Source organism: Lithobates pipiens, unplaced genomic scaffold, assembly GCF_037356315.1.
Source record: "Lithobates pipiens isolate NorthernLeopardFrog02 unplaced genomic scaffold, aLitPip1_a1.2 Scaffold_13, whole genome shotgun sequence".
NCBI classification, from domain to species: Eukaryota; Metazoa; Chordata; class Amphibia; order Anura; family Ranidae; genus Lithobates; species Lithobates pipiens.
The window spans coordinates 421,739,287-421,756,019 of record NW_027507718.1 but is presented as its reverse complement, the minus strand read 5'-3'; the positions used below and the strand labels follow the sequence as shown (position 1 = coordinate 421,756,019).

The 16,733-nt window shown below is 43.0% G+C and overlaps 1 protein-coding gene across 6 annotated transcripts in view; it reads right to left on the bottom strand.

The window, feature by feature from the left end:
- The window catches only part of PDS5A (PDS5 cohesin associated factor A), a 197,609-nt gene that overhangs the window by 70,904 nt on the left and 109,972 nt on the right, over positions 1–16,733 (bottom strand). For all 6 annotated transcript variants that reach the window (XM_077477616.1, XM_077477618.1, XM_077477613.1 and 3 more), the window contains 6 exons: positions 11,568–11,681; positions 10,018–10,099; positions 5,684–5,732; positions 2,764–2,903; positions 2,531–2,646; positions 2,139–2,244 (listed from right to left, as the gene is read on the bottom strand). In XM_077477616.1, the coding sequence (XP_077333742.1) occupies positions 2,139–2,244; positions 2,531–2,646; positions 2,764–2,903; positions 5,684–5,732; positions 10,018–10,099; positions 11,568–11,681 (607 nt within the window). The remainder of the gene's footprint in view (positions 1–2,138; positions 2,245–2,530; positions 2,647–2,763; positions 2,904–5,683; positions 5,733–10,017; positions 10,100–11,567; positions 11,682–16,733) is intronic.

Here is a 16,733-nt window from a genome sequence, read left to right as displayed (position 1 = left end):
CCCGAGTCAGTGTCAGAGGATTCGGGGCTAATCAACGTGGGGCTAGGCTCCCTGACCATACGGGGCTCCCCTGAGCTGGGTGTTGTAAGGCATGGTGAGGAGGAGATTATAGTTGTTTTACTCGTGGAGGCAGCTGCAGCTGATCCCACGTCAGTGATTAACTCCCGGAGGGACTTAAAGGTCGACGCCATTTCCTCTTTAAAAGGAGCCCAAAAATTTTGCTAAAGGGGAATCTGCCTCAGATTTAAGCAAGCTTGCAATGCATTGCTTGCATAGGGCTTTGTTAGAGCCAGAGGACAACCTATTCCCACAATTAGGGCTCAGCACCATGTCCCTCTTAGAATCACCACTAACAAACAATCTCACTGTGAGTAAACCGCCACCGTGGGGCACTACAGGGCCCAGCCTACAAACACCACCGCTCCACCAGAGTAATAGCATGCCCAGCAGCCTACCTGGGATTGGCTGGTGCCTGTCTCCGCCGGAGTATCCTGGGGAATAGCCTCCATGGTCCCCCTCTGACGCTCCGGATCCCGCCGCTAATCCGGTATAGCTGGACGCTGGTCGGGCTTCACAGGCACAGCGCTGGCTCTCCCTCTCCTCCTTGTACCCTTAGAGACCCGGAACCGGAAGTCTCGGCACGCAGTGATGACGCGGTTCCGTCAGAAGTGACGCTCGGCGTCTCCGACCCCACCGCAACAAGGAGCAGAGATGGAAGGTTCCACTCACCGCTCCTGGGGGAAACCGGCGCCATTCTGCCCCTGGCCACCTCGGCACTGGAAGGAGGAGGGTAACGGGTCTGCTCCGAATCAGCTGGACGGTACCCGAGCCACAAAAAAAGTATGGACCCAATACTGCAGCCAAAAAACAGGACCCGGTCCCTTATGGCTAACAGGTTCTCAGGCAGCCCCTGAGAGGGGCCTCCAGGTTCCTGGCAACATGTTCCTCCGACGGAGGAAACACAAATGACTGAGCAGGGACCTGAGGGACCGCCTTTTGAACTGTGGCAATGTGTTTCCTGTGTCGATGGGAGGAGCTCCATCTCTCAAGGGCTGTCCTGGAAGAACACTTGGGAAACAGGCATTTCTTTATTAGACCTTCACCTGAGCCATGTACTAAGCCCAAGTACTGCAAGCATTAGGCCAACATCCAACCGAACCTTTGCAGGACCTGTACTGTCTCTGCTGGACATTTCATGTCAGCTTCTGAGCCGATTGCTCCATATAGAACAGTTCATCCGGGTACACACACCTCACAAAAATACTCTGCTATAAAACATATCTAATAAAAAAAAAATTCTTCATCAATTTAGGCTAAAAAATAAATCCCCCCAAATGCACATATTGATTATTTTGCGCAAGTTATAGCCTCTACAAACTATAGGATACATCTTTGGAATTCATTTTTTACTAGTAATGGCGGGGATCAGCGACTTTTAACAGGACTGCGATATTGTGGCAGACAAATATCGGACAACGACACTTTTTGGGGACCAGTGACACTAAAACGGTGATCAGTGCTAACAAAAAAAAAAATGCAGTCACTGTACTGACATGGGCTGGGAAGGGGTTAACATCAGAAGCGATCAAAGGGTTAACTGTGTGCCTAGCCAAGGTTTGTGTAGTGTGTGGGTGGTGCTTTTACTAGGGGAAGGCGTTGATCCGTGTTCCTGCTTTGCAGGCACACAGGATCAATGCATTCCCTACTGACAGAACAACGAGGCAGATTGCCTTTCTGGCTCTCTGCCTAATCATTGGTGGGTGCTGGCAATCTGCTGTACACGCAAATCAGCTCCCGCTGTGTATAATCACAGCGGAAGCAGGCCGCCGGTGGTGCGCATGTGCGCCCCAGACACGAAGTTCAGGCTTACATATTTGGTACATGATCCTGCACAGCAGAAATGCCTTGCCACCATATATGTAAGGTATACAGTCGCCAAGCGGTTAAAGAGGTAGCCCTGAAAGGATCAATGCTTAGCATGCCAAACCAAATCATTGTACAAGCCATGCTTTAAGGATTGGTTATGTCCGTGATCATTTTCCTATACTTGGGCAACAACTACTACAATAACACACATTAATGAATCTGCTTTCTTTTAAATTCACTGTCCATTATATTTTTTTCATAACTTTGTTTACCTTTAGCAATTCTAATCCTGCTCTTATTGCAGAATCAGGACTCACACCCTCCTCTTCATCATCTGCTGTACCCTCAATAGATTTATTCATCAGTTTCACCAATGCACTGAAACAGACAGTATAAAAAGCATAAGATGGGGAACGTGTACAAAAAACATCTGCAAAAAAGACTTATAGTGCACAATATTACCAAAAAAACAAAAACACACACACTTCCTTGGAGATTTAAGAATATTCCAATAAAACCACAGCAACTACTTTACACAAACATACAAAGGAGATTTAATATAAAAAAAAAAAATAAAAAAAAAAAAAGCATATCCAAAACATCCCTGAACAAATTTGTCTTAGAAAGAAAATTGGCTGTATGCATGTTAAAAAAAATTACGTACCTGATAGCCTCTGAATCTATATGTACTGGGGCAATTCTTTCCAATAAGAATTTTACCATTTCTAAAAAGGGGTTTGTTGGTTGCTTTGGATTAGCAAGTTTCCGGGCAATTTCCCTCTAAGATTAAAACATGCAAAACAAGAAAACATTGGTCATTACCTATTTTGGAATGGCCATGTTCTGTGAGAACTATAGTGAAAGCATGCAAATAAAGCTGCAATTAAAGCTTCTTACCACACAAACATCAGCTTGCTTACAGGAGCATGTTGGGCTTATGAGCATCTCTAGCTGAGATCTCAATTTCTCATCATCTCCCAAAACCTGATTAAATTTCTTGACAAAATCTTGTGCTTTTCCTGGATCTGGTAAATTCTCTGTAAGTTAAGAAAGTAGAATTTAAATGCCAAGCTGGCTTTTTTCTTAAATAGCACAACTGGCATACATTACAGCGAACATGTCATTTGAACATTCCTATTTAACATCAAGTAAAACAAAACTATTTTTTTTTTTAAAGAAGAGATTCTTGCTACAACCATAACATACCAATAACTCAAAATAAAATTCTCTTGCTCCCGACAATCACACCGATACTACATATGTGTATGCTAGTTGTATGTACACAAAGAGGGAGAGAGAGCACATCTGCACTAGCATAATTTTGTTTATTAAGAACAATGATTAAAATCTCCAGTTAATACACTCAAATTTGGTAGTACATTTACAGGCATGCAAGTTTTCTCAGCCTCCTTCTGGATTGCCACTGAGGGAGCTGGCTGTGAGCATCAGATTGCCAAGGAGCTAGCCGATAGCTCAGGCAGATCTCCAGGCGTGCCCGATCCACTGTGCCTGCAGCAGGGCCAGCAGACGTCGCACAACATGATATTCCACGACTCGGAGGAGAGCAAAGGGAGACGCAGTACATCAGAGTTGATAGACAATGAAAACTACAAAAAAATAAAAAGAAAATAGAGAAGACACCTCTGAAACACGTTGTCATAGCGAACCCTTATGTACTGTCTCCTCTGTCGTGCGATATTGCTGGCCACCCACAAATGCTCCTGACAGATCTGTTCTGTCAGGGGAGGAAAGAAATCTCCTGCTCCACTGTTAAGGAACAGCGATCAGTCTCCTCCCCATGGCATATTTTTCATGGGATATAACGCCACAAAAGGTGGGGGGGTGGGGGTTTTGAAGGAACACATTTCTGGATTTGCCCAATCCTCATGCAAAGCACAGGTAACTTGCGTGTACAAAAGGAAAAACCTTTAGAATTTGTCTGCCATTTAGTGCCCATATAGCAGTTTTTTTTTTTTTTTTTTAAAGGAAATTCTGGTGCTGCTAGGCAAATACTAGTACACACTGAATCAATAAGTTGACAGTAGAAAGCATATTGCGCTGTAAAGCCTTGGCTTGCGTTTCATAACATATGCACGAGAGGAAATTTCCTTTACAGGATCCTCTGCTGTATCCACTTGTCCTTCCTTAATATCTTTTTCAAAGCAATAAGCAGGTTCAGGGTTATACTGCTGAATAGATTCAAGTGGTAGAGAGGGAAAAGAATGACTTGAGTCCGAGAGACTAAAGGCTCTAGAAGAGCCAAGGGTTTTTCAAATAAATATTTGCAGTGAATTCTGTTTTAGTCAGATAGGCCATCAGGTTCTGAGAGGATGCTAGAATGAGAGGAAGGGAGCTGTCTCCATATATGGCTTTGCTCCAGTGTAGGGGGAACAGCTATCATCCCATGCATTTCTCACTTCCTCAGTGCCCTCTGAGATCCGTCTGTCCCCTCCCTTTAACTTGGGCGCTGACTAATGTCCCGTTACTGTGTCTCTGGAAGGTAGGCAGGCAGAAGGCATATTGCAACCAGGTCACACACACACACACACACTAAAAGAGGGATTCCACCTAAAAAAAAAAAATATTAAAAGCCAGCAGCTAGAAATACTACAGCTGCTGACTTTTAATAAATGGACACTCACTTGTCCCGGGTTCCAGCGATGTCGGCAGCCGAGGCCGATCGAATCAGGAAGTGAAGCGAATCGGTTCCCTACTGCGCATGCGCGAGTCGCGCAGCGCAATAGGAATTGTCCGCGCTGTCACTGGGACCCGTGTGTGTCCCAGCAGACAGCGCGGCAGGACAGAAAATGACAGACTCCCATGGGAGTCTATGCCCGGAAGTGGGTGTAAATACCTGTAAGGTGCCGATTGTGACACCGGAGGGGGGGAGGGTTCCGATCAGCGGAAGTTCCACTTTAGGGTGGAACCCCGCTTTAAGCAACGCGAAGAGGAAAACCAGCCAAATTTAAAAAGGGGAACATTATAAAAACATTGCCTATCACGCACATAGTAGACTTTTACAGAGGGGGATAACACACTGGTTAAACACTCCATGAATATCATCATACATTTGAAAGCAGGATCCAGTCATAATACAGGGAAACCCCTTATCCACTATTCGGGTTCCCAGAGGAAAAAACAAAATTAAACATCACTGTTGAAATACTACTGAAGTGATCTTCAATGTCCCGGGATTCATAGGAATGTACCACAGCCCTGGACCTGTATAGCAACCAGACCATGGCTAACTACACCTGGCACCACATGCTAAGGTGAGCGTTGAATGCAGAATCCAGTGCCCGAGGAAACATTACAGGCTAGCCCTGCTACTGTGGGGTCCGGGTATGGGTCTCAAGATGCACATCGAAGGTTAACCGATCCAGAAACTGCTAGTAAGTCCCGAAGGAAATCTTCAGATCTTGGCTGAAGTGTCAAATATAAAATAGTTTAGAAACATCTCCATTAGGAGCAGAATTAACTTAACCTAAGGACGTGGGCAAAAAAATAAATTAATGGAGTGGGTGGGGTTATGATCACCTGAAGTTAGTGGCATATAACATGCTCTATAAACACAAGATCTTTGTCCTGTACTGTGTGAGCAAGATACTTTGGATTTACCAGCACTCTGACTGCAAATGAACAATATGTATTATTTAACGCAACATTTACACAAATCTGCAGTAACTGCATAAAGTGCCTAAGCTGACATCAAACAGGCATGAACAGTAGGAATAAAAAAAAAAAAAAAAACCCTCTAGGCTTCTAATAAGTAGCCCAGACCGCTGATACAGTTGTGGTAAATATGACAAATACTCACTTGCTATAGTCATCAATTTCCCAAACATGGCTGTGTTGTTCGCTTCTGACTGCAGGAAAAAAAAAACATTTAGACAGAGAACATAGGTATGTAATTTGGCCTCGAAGCTTAAAGTGGTGTTGCCACCAAAAAATAAAAAATTGTTTAAAATTCTTTAAAAAAAATTGTGGAAAAAAAATAACATTTTTTACTCACCTCTAAATACCTGTTGCTAGGTGGTCCCTCGTAGTCTGCCTTCTTCCTTGCCCGGGCTGGTGACATCACTTCCCCTCGCGCTGCACAGTCACCTGGGACCTGTCACGTGTTCCAGGTGGCTGTGCGGCGTATCACGGTGAAGCCACAGCCAGGTGCCCACAGTACAAATGACGGTGCCGCGAGCGGAGCGGGAACATCGTTCCCACGCATCGCTGGACCCTGGGACAGGTAAGTGTCCAATTATTAAAAGTCAGCAGCTGCAGTATTTGTAGCTGCTGACTTTAAATTTTTTTTATTTTTTTTAGGGGGCACCCCACTTTAAAGTGGATGTAAACCCACTCTCATCCTTTCTAAACTACTGCAATATTGGTTAGCTAGAAGGATATACATGCCTCCTGCATGTATACTTATCTGTCAAATGTCTGCCCTCTGTCTGCTAGGAGACACAAAAAAACTGCAGATTTTGTGGGTGTGTCCGTTTTCCAGGGCTCAGTGGGTGGAGTCGTGATGTCAGACTCCAGCCCACCTCTACACTCCCCTTATCAAAATGCATTTTCTCTTGTGTATTTCTTACACTGAACTTCTGCTATGATCACTAACATCCAGACAAAACCCAGAAAAGTCCCCACATGACTTTAGCATGCTAAATCATGCCGAGGTGTGAAACAGCCCATCCTTGCAGAGCTAATAAAAGAAAAGGAGTGGGGGTGGGAATTAAAAAAATAATGCAGATCTTAGGCTAGTGCACGAGATAGGTAAATCACCTGTCACTCACAGCAAGGGGTAAGAACCTACAAAGATTTCAGTTTGTCGGTTTTATTTCACTGAAAAAAAAAAAAAAGATGAGGATTGCTCAGAGCTGGATTAACTCTTTGTGGCAAGACTGGGCACAGCTGATCTGAAATCCCATGCTCTATATTGTGCCAGACAAAAAAAAAAAAAAAGTGGGTTTACATCCACTTTAAAGTTGACTGCAATGCACATCTACAGTATAAAATAAAAACAGAGTCCATATTGAAAACCAGCGTTTCAATTCAACACAGTTCAACCTTAAACGCTTTAGGACCGAACGCATCATACTGCAGATGGGTGGCCCTACTGGCACAGTGACAAACTTTTTTTTTACTTTTTGAATGGATAGGTTTTATAGCAGAAAGTAAAAATATTTTTCAAAATGTAAGGTATTTTTTGTTTATACAATAAAAAAACCCAGTTGGGCACAAATGCCACCAAAATAAAGCTCTATTAGCATGAAAAGATATACATTTGCAATTACCCGTTAAAGTAGTATAGAGCTAAATGGCAAAAAATGGCTTGGTCATGAAGGGGGTAAAACCTTCAGAAGCTCAAGTGGTTAAAGTGGAAGATAAGGGAAATTACAAGTATTCCTAAAAAAATTTGCCTACGCCTCTTAAAGTGGAAGTAAACTCCCCTATCGTTTTCAGCCAAGGAAGCTGCCATCTTTGCCTCTGTTTAACCACTTGACCACTGGGCACTTAAACACCCTTAATAACCAGACCAATTTTCAGCTTTCGGTGCTCTCACATTTTGAATGACAATTACTCAGTCATGCAACACTGGACCTATATGAAATTTTTCTCCTTTTTTCACACAAATAGAGCTCTCTCTTGGTGGTATTTAATCACCGCTCAGTTTTTTATTTTTTGTGCTATAAAAGAAAAAATACAGAAAATTCTGTAAAAAAAAGAATTTTTCTTTGTTTCTGTTATAAAATGTAGCAGATTAGTAATTTTTTTCTTCATAAATTTTGGCCAAAATGTATACTACTACATATCTTCGGTAAAAATAAGTACAAATTGGTGGATATTATTTGGTCTTTGTGAAAGTTATAGAGTCCACAAACTATGGTGCCAATATCTGAAAATTGATCACACCTGAAGTACTGACGGCCTATTTGAATTCTTGAGACCCTAACATGCCAGAAAAGTACAAATACCCCCCAAATTACCACTTTTTGGAAAGAAGACATTCCAAGGTATTTAGTAAGAGCCATGATGAGTTTTTTGAAGTTGTCATTTTTTCCCACAATTCTTTGCAAAAATCAAGATTTTTTTTTCACAAAATTGTCATTTTATCAGGTTATTTCTCACACACAGCATATGCATACCACAAATTACACCCCAAAAACACATTCGGCTATTACTCCCGAGTATGGCGATACCACATGTGTGAGACTTTTACACAGCGTGGTCACATACAGAGGCCCAACATGCAGGGAGCGACATCAGGCGTTCTGGAGCACCCAGGACAATTCTGACATTTCTCTCCTACATGTAAAATTCATCATTTATTTGCTAGAAAATTACATAGAACCCCAAAACATTATATATGTTTTTTTTAGCAAACACCCTGGAGAATACAATGGTGGTCATTGCAACTTTTTATCTCGCACGGTATTTGCGCAGCAATTTTTCGAATGCTTTTTTTTGGAAAAAAAAAAAAGTTTTGTGCTTAAAAAAAAAAACACAGTAAAGTTAGCCCAATTTATGCATAATGCGAAAGATGAAGTTACGCTGAGTAGATACCCAACATGTCACTCTTCAAAATTGCACACGCTCGTGGAATGGCGCCAAACATCGCTAGTTAAAAATCCCCATAGGCTACGCTTTAAATTTTGTTTACTGGTTATAGGTTTTGAGTTACAGAGGAGGTCTAGGGCTAGAATTATTGCTCTCGCTCTAACGTTCGCAGCGATACCTCACATGTGTGGTTTGAACACCGTTTTCATATGTGGGCAGGACTTACGTATGCGTTCGCTTCTGCATGTGAGCACATGGGGACAGGGGCGCTTTAAAAAAAATAAATAAAAAAAAATGTATTGTTCATTTTACTTTATTTTTTATTTTAGTTTGACATTTTTTTCCCCCAAAAATAAATTTTTTGATCACTTTTATTCCTATTACAAGGAATGTAAACATCCCTTGTAATAGGAATATGGCATGACAGGTCCTCTTTACAGTGAGATATGGGATCAATAAGTTATATATATATATATATATATATTTATAAAAATAAATAAAAAAAGATTCTGGCTTTGATCGTATTGGCGAGTCGGTAGAAGCATGGGAGGGTGGCGGAAGGGGATGTCTATGGCTGGGTATTGGCGGGTGTTGCAGAGTATTGGCGGGTGTTGCAGAGTAATGGCAGCGAATTGAGGGGTGAAATTTTGGTGAGCAGCGATGTGGGCACTGCAGATGCAGCCCACAGCGCTGCTGACACGATCTCTTCCCCCTCCGCTGTACCGATCGGTTTGTTAACAAGTTTGTTTACAAGTGATTACTCTGTCATTTGACGGAGCGATCACGTGGTGGTAAACGGCCGCGATGGGCAGCTGTTTGCCGTGATCCATGATGCGCCGGGTCCTGTGGACCCAGCGGTCACGGATGCTCTTGAGTGCACGCCCCAGGGGGCGCGGAAGAGCAGAATTCTGGGAGGACGCCATATGACGGCCTCCCAGAGTTAAACAACCGCCCTGTAGCCGTCATTCGGCTATGGGCCGGTTGTTAAGTGGTTAATCTTCAACTGCTATGGTGCTGCACATGCGATTCGTTATGACACCAGCCATTGGATGGTTTGATAGTTTGGCAGAGAGCACAGCCAACGTGCAGTTAGCATTCCCGGTAAGCCTTTTTTTAACTGTTTAAATCGATGGGTTTACTTCCACTAACTGTGCTGTATAGCCTGTGTAAACAAACATGTACACAATGTTTTTACAATTTGCTCTGCCATGGCCCAGTGGCTCCCTTGTGCCAGAAGAGGCTAGGGAGCGCCAACAGGGAAGCAATGGGAGTCAGCGAGTTAGATTACGACTCCTGGAATTCAGAGCTGCTTTTGAGCACACCATTCTGAAGATCATTCCCCAAATTCTGCATACTTGTTTCGGGCTAGTGCTTCATATCAGTGAAACCAGTGGGTCAGCACTACATGTAGACAACAAGCATTTTCAGAATAAGGTTAGTAAAGGCACCCGGCCAATTATTTAAAGACCGGTTTACAAGACTTTAGCAGGACAAACATAAGAATTTTGAAACTTAAAGACTAGAGTAATCCAAGTATGAGCAGATAACCTTAAAAGGATTACTAATATAGACTGGGAACGTGAATTAATATGAACTTACAGGTGGCTGTTTGTGCAAGTCTAATAACTCCCGGACATGGCTTCTCAGCATATTCTGACACTTCCACATTTCATTTAGTGCCCTGGATATAGACAAAATAAATCAAAATCCATAACTATGCTACACATGTTAAAGAATAAAATCATCATCTGAATATACACACGCAAGCTTAAAGTTAACTAAGGACAAAACTTTTTTTTTTTTTAATAGAGTTAAGGAAGGGTTATAACCCGTCAGGTTATTTTTGCCATTTGTGTTCCATTTGATAGATTTCACTTCCTGTCCCAAAATCCCTCAAAAGTGACAGAACTAGTGCCCCTGATGGGAAGACTGGGACACAGAAAGCAGTAAAAATGTGACAGGTGTTCCAATCCTGCTTAACGCAGTCCAAAACAAAAAAAGGTTTTTTTTTTTTGTTTGTTTTTTTAACCACTTGCTTACTGGGCACTTAAACCCCCCTCAGTCCCAGACCAATTTTCAGCTTTCAGCGCTGATGCACTTTGAATGACAATTGAGCAGGCATACAACACTGTACCCAAATGAAATTTTTATCATTTTTTTCCCCACAAATAGAGCTTTCTTTTGGTGGTATTTAGTTACAGCTCGGAGTTTTATTTTTTGCTAAACAAACAAAAAAAGATGCAAAAAAAATTAAAAAATCATGTTTAATAGTTTGTTATAAAATTTTGCAAACGGGTCATTTTTCTCCTTCATTGAAGTGCGCTGATTAGGCGGCACTGGTGGGCACTGATGGGCTGCATTGGTGGGCACTGATGGGCTGCACTGGTGGGCACTGATGGGCATAGTTAAGGCGGCACTAATAGGCACAGATAAGGCGGCACCGATGGGCACAGATGGGTGGCACGGATGGGCACTGATGGGCGGCACTGCTGGGCACTGGTAGATGACACTGATGGGCACGGATAAGTGGCACTGGGGTGCAGCACCTTTGAGGCAGATTGTGGGCACTGCTGGGGGGCACTGACTTTTTAAACATGTGGCACTGCAGGGGGCAGGTGGGCACTGGCAGGGGGCAGGTGGGCACTAGCAGGGCTGGCCGTGATCGGGACTGATGTCCCGATCACGGCCGCCGGTGATCGGCTTTTTTTTCCCTCCTCGCGCTGACAGCACGAGGAGGAATAATAGCCGATTACCGGCTCCGTTATATCACATGATCAGCTGTCATTGGCTGACAGATGATCACGTGATAAGGGGTCGGGATCGGCCCCTTGCACGGATCGGTGATCAGGCGAGTCTCGTAGACTCGCCGATCACAGAGCGCGTCGCGCGCGCGCCCCTCAGGGGGCGCGCAGGCCGCTCGTGCACGGGACAACGTCAATAGACGTCGTCCTGGAAAAGGAGATCCGCGCTGTAGCTGTCATTTGGCTATAGCGCGGATCTCAAGTGGTTAAACTAAAATGCAAAAACTCATATGAAATGTCTACAATTAGCCTTTTCAATATTCCAAATGTACTGTTCCTTTCCAGGTACACAGGCTGTATGACTGTTACATTATGCAAAATGACAGACCATCATCATTCATCACTCACTTTACAGCATTAGGGTCCAGGCTTGCATACAAATAATAGAGACATTTCATTCTTTCTTCTGTTTCCAGATTGTGAGGAACTATGTACTGAGCAAAGATTTTCTCTACAAGTAACCTGAAAAAGGGAGAGAAAATGTTAGTATACCATTAGACCTACAAGCAACTATTTGCTCGATTTACATTTTCTATGAAACAACCCAGTCTAGAACTTTGAAATACATCAGTATAAGAGACTTGCAGCTGAATTCAAAAAAAGATTGCAAAGCGTTAAGGTAGTCTAGACATCTAACACTTTGTTTAACTGTCTTTATGCAGGTACAGAGTGCCTTTCCACTACTGTGCAAATCGACTGTTAGAAACTCATGCTCTGCATCAGAAAAAGGCTTTTTTTGTAACAAATACCATTATATGCTCGGGATTGCAATAGTGTTCACTGCAGCCTGCTATGGCTCACTGCAACTAACCTGCAAGAAAGCACTGCAACTGCAGATCAGTGTGAAAGCAGCCCAATAGTTTTATAGGTGCAAATACGCCCATTGCAAAAGCTTTTTAGGCCCAATGTATGTGTTTACATACACTGAAATTTTCTCCTCTTAAAGCTGCTGCCGGTGTCTTATCATATAAAATCCCCCATCAGATAGCGTCCGCTGTGTACTGCGCATGCGCAGTACACAGCAACACAGATTCCGAAAATAACCGAGGATGAACGGCGCCTGCGCACTGAGTGCAGGTTCTAACCCCACCATCCGCGTGGACATAGAGTAGGAATAAAAAAAGAGCCGAGCGCAGCGAGGCCGAGCCCGAAGCGTGGCGAGCAAAGCTCGCCCTCGAGAGGGGCCGTCTAATTTTCACAACCCTATGTCCGCTTGGATGGTGGGGCTACCACCTACAGTCACTGCACAGGCGCCGTTCAGCTTCGGAAATTTTACGAAGCTTCTTCTTCCCCGTACTGCGCATGCGCAGTATGGGGCGGACGCTATATGATGGCCGGACTGAATATGCCAGAACACGGGCACCACTCTTCAGGCTGCTAGAAAGGATTAGAAGCCAAGTGCACTTTGTATTACTCTGTATGGGACAGGAGTTAGAGGAAGCATTGCTTTCTGCTCCCTCCGCAAACAGAGGCGGCTTGGCTTACTGCACTCTGATGGCCTGAAATATCAGGACAGCATGCCCAGATTATGATCAACAGGTTGCTGACCCCAGGCATGCATTTCCCTGACTTAAGGTCACAGGCCACATCAGAAGACTCATCGGGTCATGGGTTGAGCACCCCTGGCTTAAAGCAACTCTTCAATACATATCCATTTCCTCAGGTTTCATCTCTAACAGCAAGTAAAGAAAAATCTAAGGATCAGCCAGAATTTCACCTACCCTTCTCCTTGCTGGTGAATGGACACAAAAGGCAAGAACCCCCACCCAGGCATAACTCCTACCAGTGTTGTAATGCAGCATTACTTGCACCCCACAATGCTCTTTTGAAATCTATTTTATTTTTAGTGATCACTTTTATTTTTGTCAAATGTGTATATTTTATTAAAACCAACTGGTTTATTTTTGACCTACACTATCCGGAGCCCCCTCTTTTTCTGTTTTCGGTTTATGTGATATTCCCTGGAGCTCTCATTTAAAAGTAAAGCTTTGCTACTCCCCACCTTGGAGACATCCCCTCTTTGGGCTATGGAAAACTTTGACCGGTGATTACCTGGACTACTTACCTTCGTCTGAGATAGAGGCCGTCTATGGGAGGATTGCTGGTCGGGATCGCTTTCCATTAAGAGCTGGAATACAATCCCTTTTGGGATAACACGCACTTTCGACCCACTGTTGTATAACAGGTGGGTCCAACAGTTCCGGTAAGGGTATTCAACTTATCTCTATTAATTGCTGTGTCTTCAGATATTACTACAGACAAGCAGATCTCTGTCGGTGGTTTTCCTGGAGTCTTAATCCTGGGTCCCCAAGAAAGAATTGGTTGATTTTGCCTAAATAGTATGAGGACTTTTGCACAGATTGATTCATCACTGTCTATTTTTTGCTTTATGACCTCATTGAATCACGTTTTTTTCACATACAAGTTGCATGTGTATTCCATTGTGATTGCACATTACACATATTGTTGTTCACACAGATAAGTGCGAGACGTTCCTGTGGTTCAACACAGGTTGCTTTCACTTCTTGTACAAATTATTTCTAGATTGTTTGTATATTTAATTGTCTCTCCCTAGCGCTACATTGTTTGTTTCACATTAATTGTAACTTTGTTTGAATGTTAGCTGCTTGTTGTATTGTAGTAGTGCAGTGTTTTTCCTTTTTCTTTACAACTCCTACCAGCACAAGTCTGTTTTGTAGCAAGCAACGGACAGACAAGAGGTCAGAGATCTCCATGTCATGTAATCCAAGTAATGTACTCCAAGAATAGGAGTTAAAAGGGTAAACCAAAAACTTAAACGCATAACAGAACATAGAGAGCATCATACTTAAGACTACTGGGGATATCCTAAGGCACTGAATATAAGGGGTGGGCAGAACAGCACTAATGCCAAACACACCTAAAATCCAAAAGCAGAAAAGGGGGAATTTCACTACAAAGCCACCTGGGAGACCTTCCATCCAAAAATAGCACTCACAGGAGGTGTGATCAAGCTTTAGAACTTGGTTAAAAACCACTTCCTGCCCAACGACATGACATTATGGACTGAGTATCTGAATGACGCCTGCAGCTACAGGAATCAGATAACTTAATTTAGAGCCAGTGTTTCCCTGCACCGCAACAATTATACCGACCCACCTGTACGATTGGTAAAAGGGAGAAGGAATCTGTTCATCCCAGAAGTTTACCATAGAGAATCCTGTGATGCCTCTAATCTTTCAGAGGTTGGGTGTGAAGTTCTTTTTTTTTCTTTTTTTCAGGCTTCCCAGTGAGGGATTTATTGACCTCAGATCTCACCTTAACCTCCCTGGCGGTATGATTTAGTCTGGATTTAGGTGCTGAAAGAGGTACAATTATTTTGCATGGAAATCTGGCGTTTTATTTTGCAGTCCTGTAATTCTTGGGAATAACTCTTAAATCTGTTCAAACCAGTCTAGCAGACATCCCGGGTATGATAAAGTTTATAATATAATAAAGAAAAAGAAAAATTATTCAATAATGTGATCAAATCCTAAAACACTGAAAAAAGGGACACGTTTTGGTTGCTATGGACAATCTCCAAATTCCAGGCAGAAAAAAAACTATTTATAATATAAAAGTGCATGCAGGGCACTGCACAGACCACTAGGGACAAAGGGGGTGTGTAATTTTTTAATACAGCACTGTAATCTGTAAGATTACAGTGCTGTGTGTGTTTTGTGTCTTTTTACTTTTTAGAATTTGCTGCCGTTCTCCGCTCCCGTGCACCGTAGGGAACGGAGCTCGGCGGCACTCGGTACTGTGAATCGAGCGGAGGACCGAGCGGAGGACACCTCGATCACACAGCGCGGAGGACATCGCTGGATCCAGGGGACAAGCTAAGTAACTCACTGTGTCCTTCCCTGCAACCAGCGAAGCGATCCCGAGTCTGGCTCGGGGTTACCGCTCCCATCAGTAAAATCCTAACCCGAGCCAGATTACCTAGGGGGGTTAAAGAAGACTGGTCACGCACTTTTCCTAATACAAGGGATGTTTACATTCCTTGTAATAGGAATAAAAGTGATTAAAAAAAATAAAAAATAAATGTTGACACTAACTTTTTTTTTTAAGTGCCCTGTCGCCACATGCTAGCGAAGAAAAAGCGTACGCAAGTTGTGCCCACATATGTAAAACTATGTCCAAACCACATGTGAGGTGTTTGAGCGAGAGCAATAATTTAAAGCGCCGCCTATGGGTATTTTTAACCACTTTCAGACCGGACCAATTTGCTGGTCAAAGACCAGACCACTTTTTGAAATTCGGCACTGCATCGCTTTAACTGACAATTGCGCGGTCGTGCGACGTGGCTCCCAAACAAAAATTGACATCCTTTTTTTTCCCCCACAAATAGAGCTTTCTTTTGGTAGTATTTGATCACCCCTGCGGTTTTTATTTTTTGCGCTATAAACAAAAATAGAGCGCCAATTTTGAAAAAAACGCATTATTTTTTACTTTTTGTTATAATAAATATCCCCCAAAAATATATAAAAAAACATTTTTTCCCTCAGTTTAGGCCGATACGTATTCTTCTACATATTTTTGGTAAAAAAAAAAAAAAAAAAAAAAAAAAAAAAAAATCGCAATAAGCGATTATTGATTGGTTTGCGCAAAAGTTATAGCGTTTACAAAATAGGGATAGTTTTATAGCATTTTTATTATTTTTTTTTTACTAGTAATGGCGTCGATCAGCGATTTTTATTGTGACTGCGACATTGTGGGGGACCCATCGGACATTTTTGACACAATTTTGGGACCATTGTCATTTATACAGTAATTACTGCTATATAAATGCAGTGATTCCTGTGTAAATGACACTGGCAGTGAAGGGGTTAACCAGTGGGTGGCAGTGTAGGGGTTAAGTGTTCCTAGGGGTGTGTTACTAACTGTGGGGAGGTTAGGCTTTCATTTAGTGAACACTGATCTCTGCTCCAATCACATGGAGCAGAGATCAGCATCACTAGTTGCTAGGCAGAATGGAGAAATGCTGTTTACTCGGCATTTCCTCCATTCGGCCGCTCCGTGAGACGATCGCGGGGATGCCCACGGCGATCGAGTCGCGCTCCCGATGGCAGGGCGGCATTGAATATTGGACGTACCTGTACGCCAATATGCCTGCCCGTGCCATTCTGTCGACGTACATAGTCGTGCGCTGGTCGGGAAGTGGTTAAGTACCGAAGTTTGGTGCCAATCTGCAAGCATGCGCAATTTCAAAGCATGACGGGTTAGGTATTTACTTGGTGTAACATCTTTCACAATATGCAAAGAAATTGGATGAAAAATAATGCATGAAAGTTCTATTTTTAACGATTGAAAAATTACTGTGCAAATACCGTGCAAGATAAAACGTTGCAACAGCCACCATTTTATTCCCTAGGGTCTCTGCTAAACAAAAACAAAACCCCAAAAAAAAATAACACAATGTTGGGGGAGTTCAGAGTCATTTTCTAGCAAAACATCGATGATTTCCAAAACGACTTTCAGGACAGCCACCTGAGA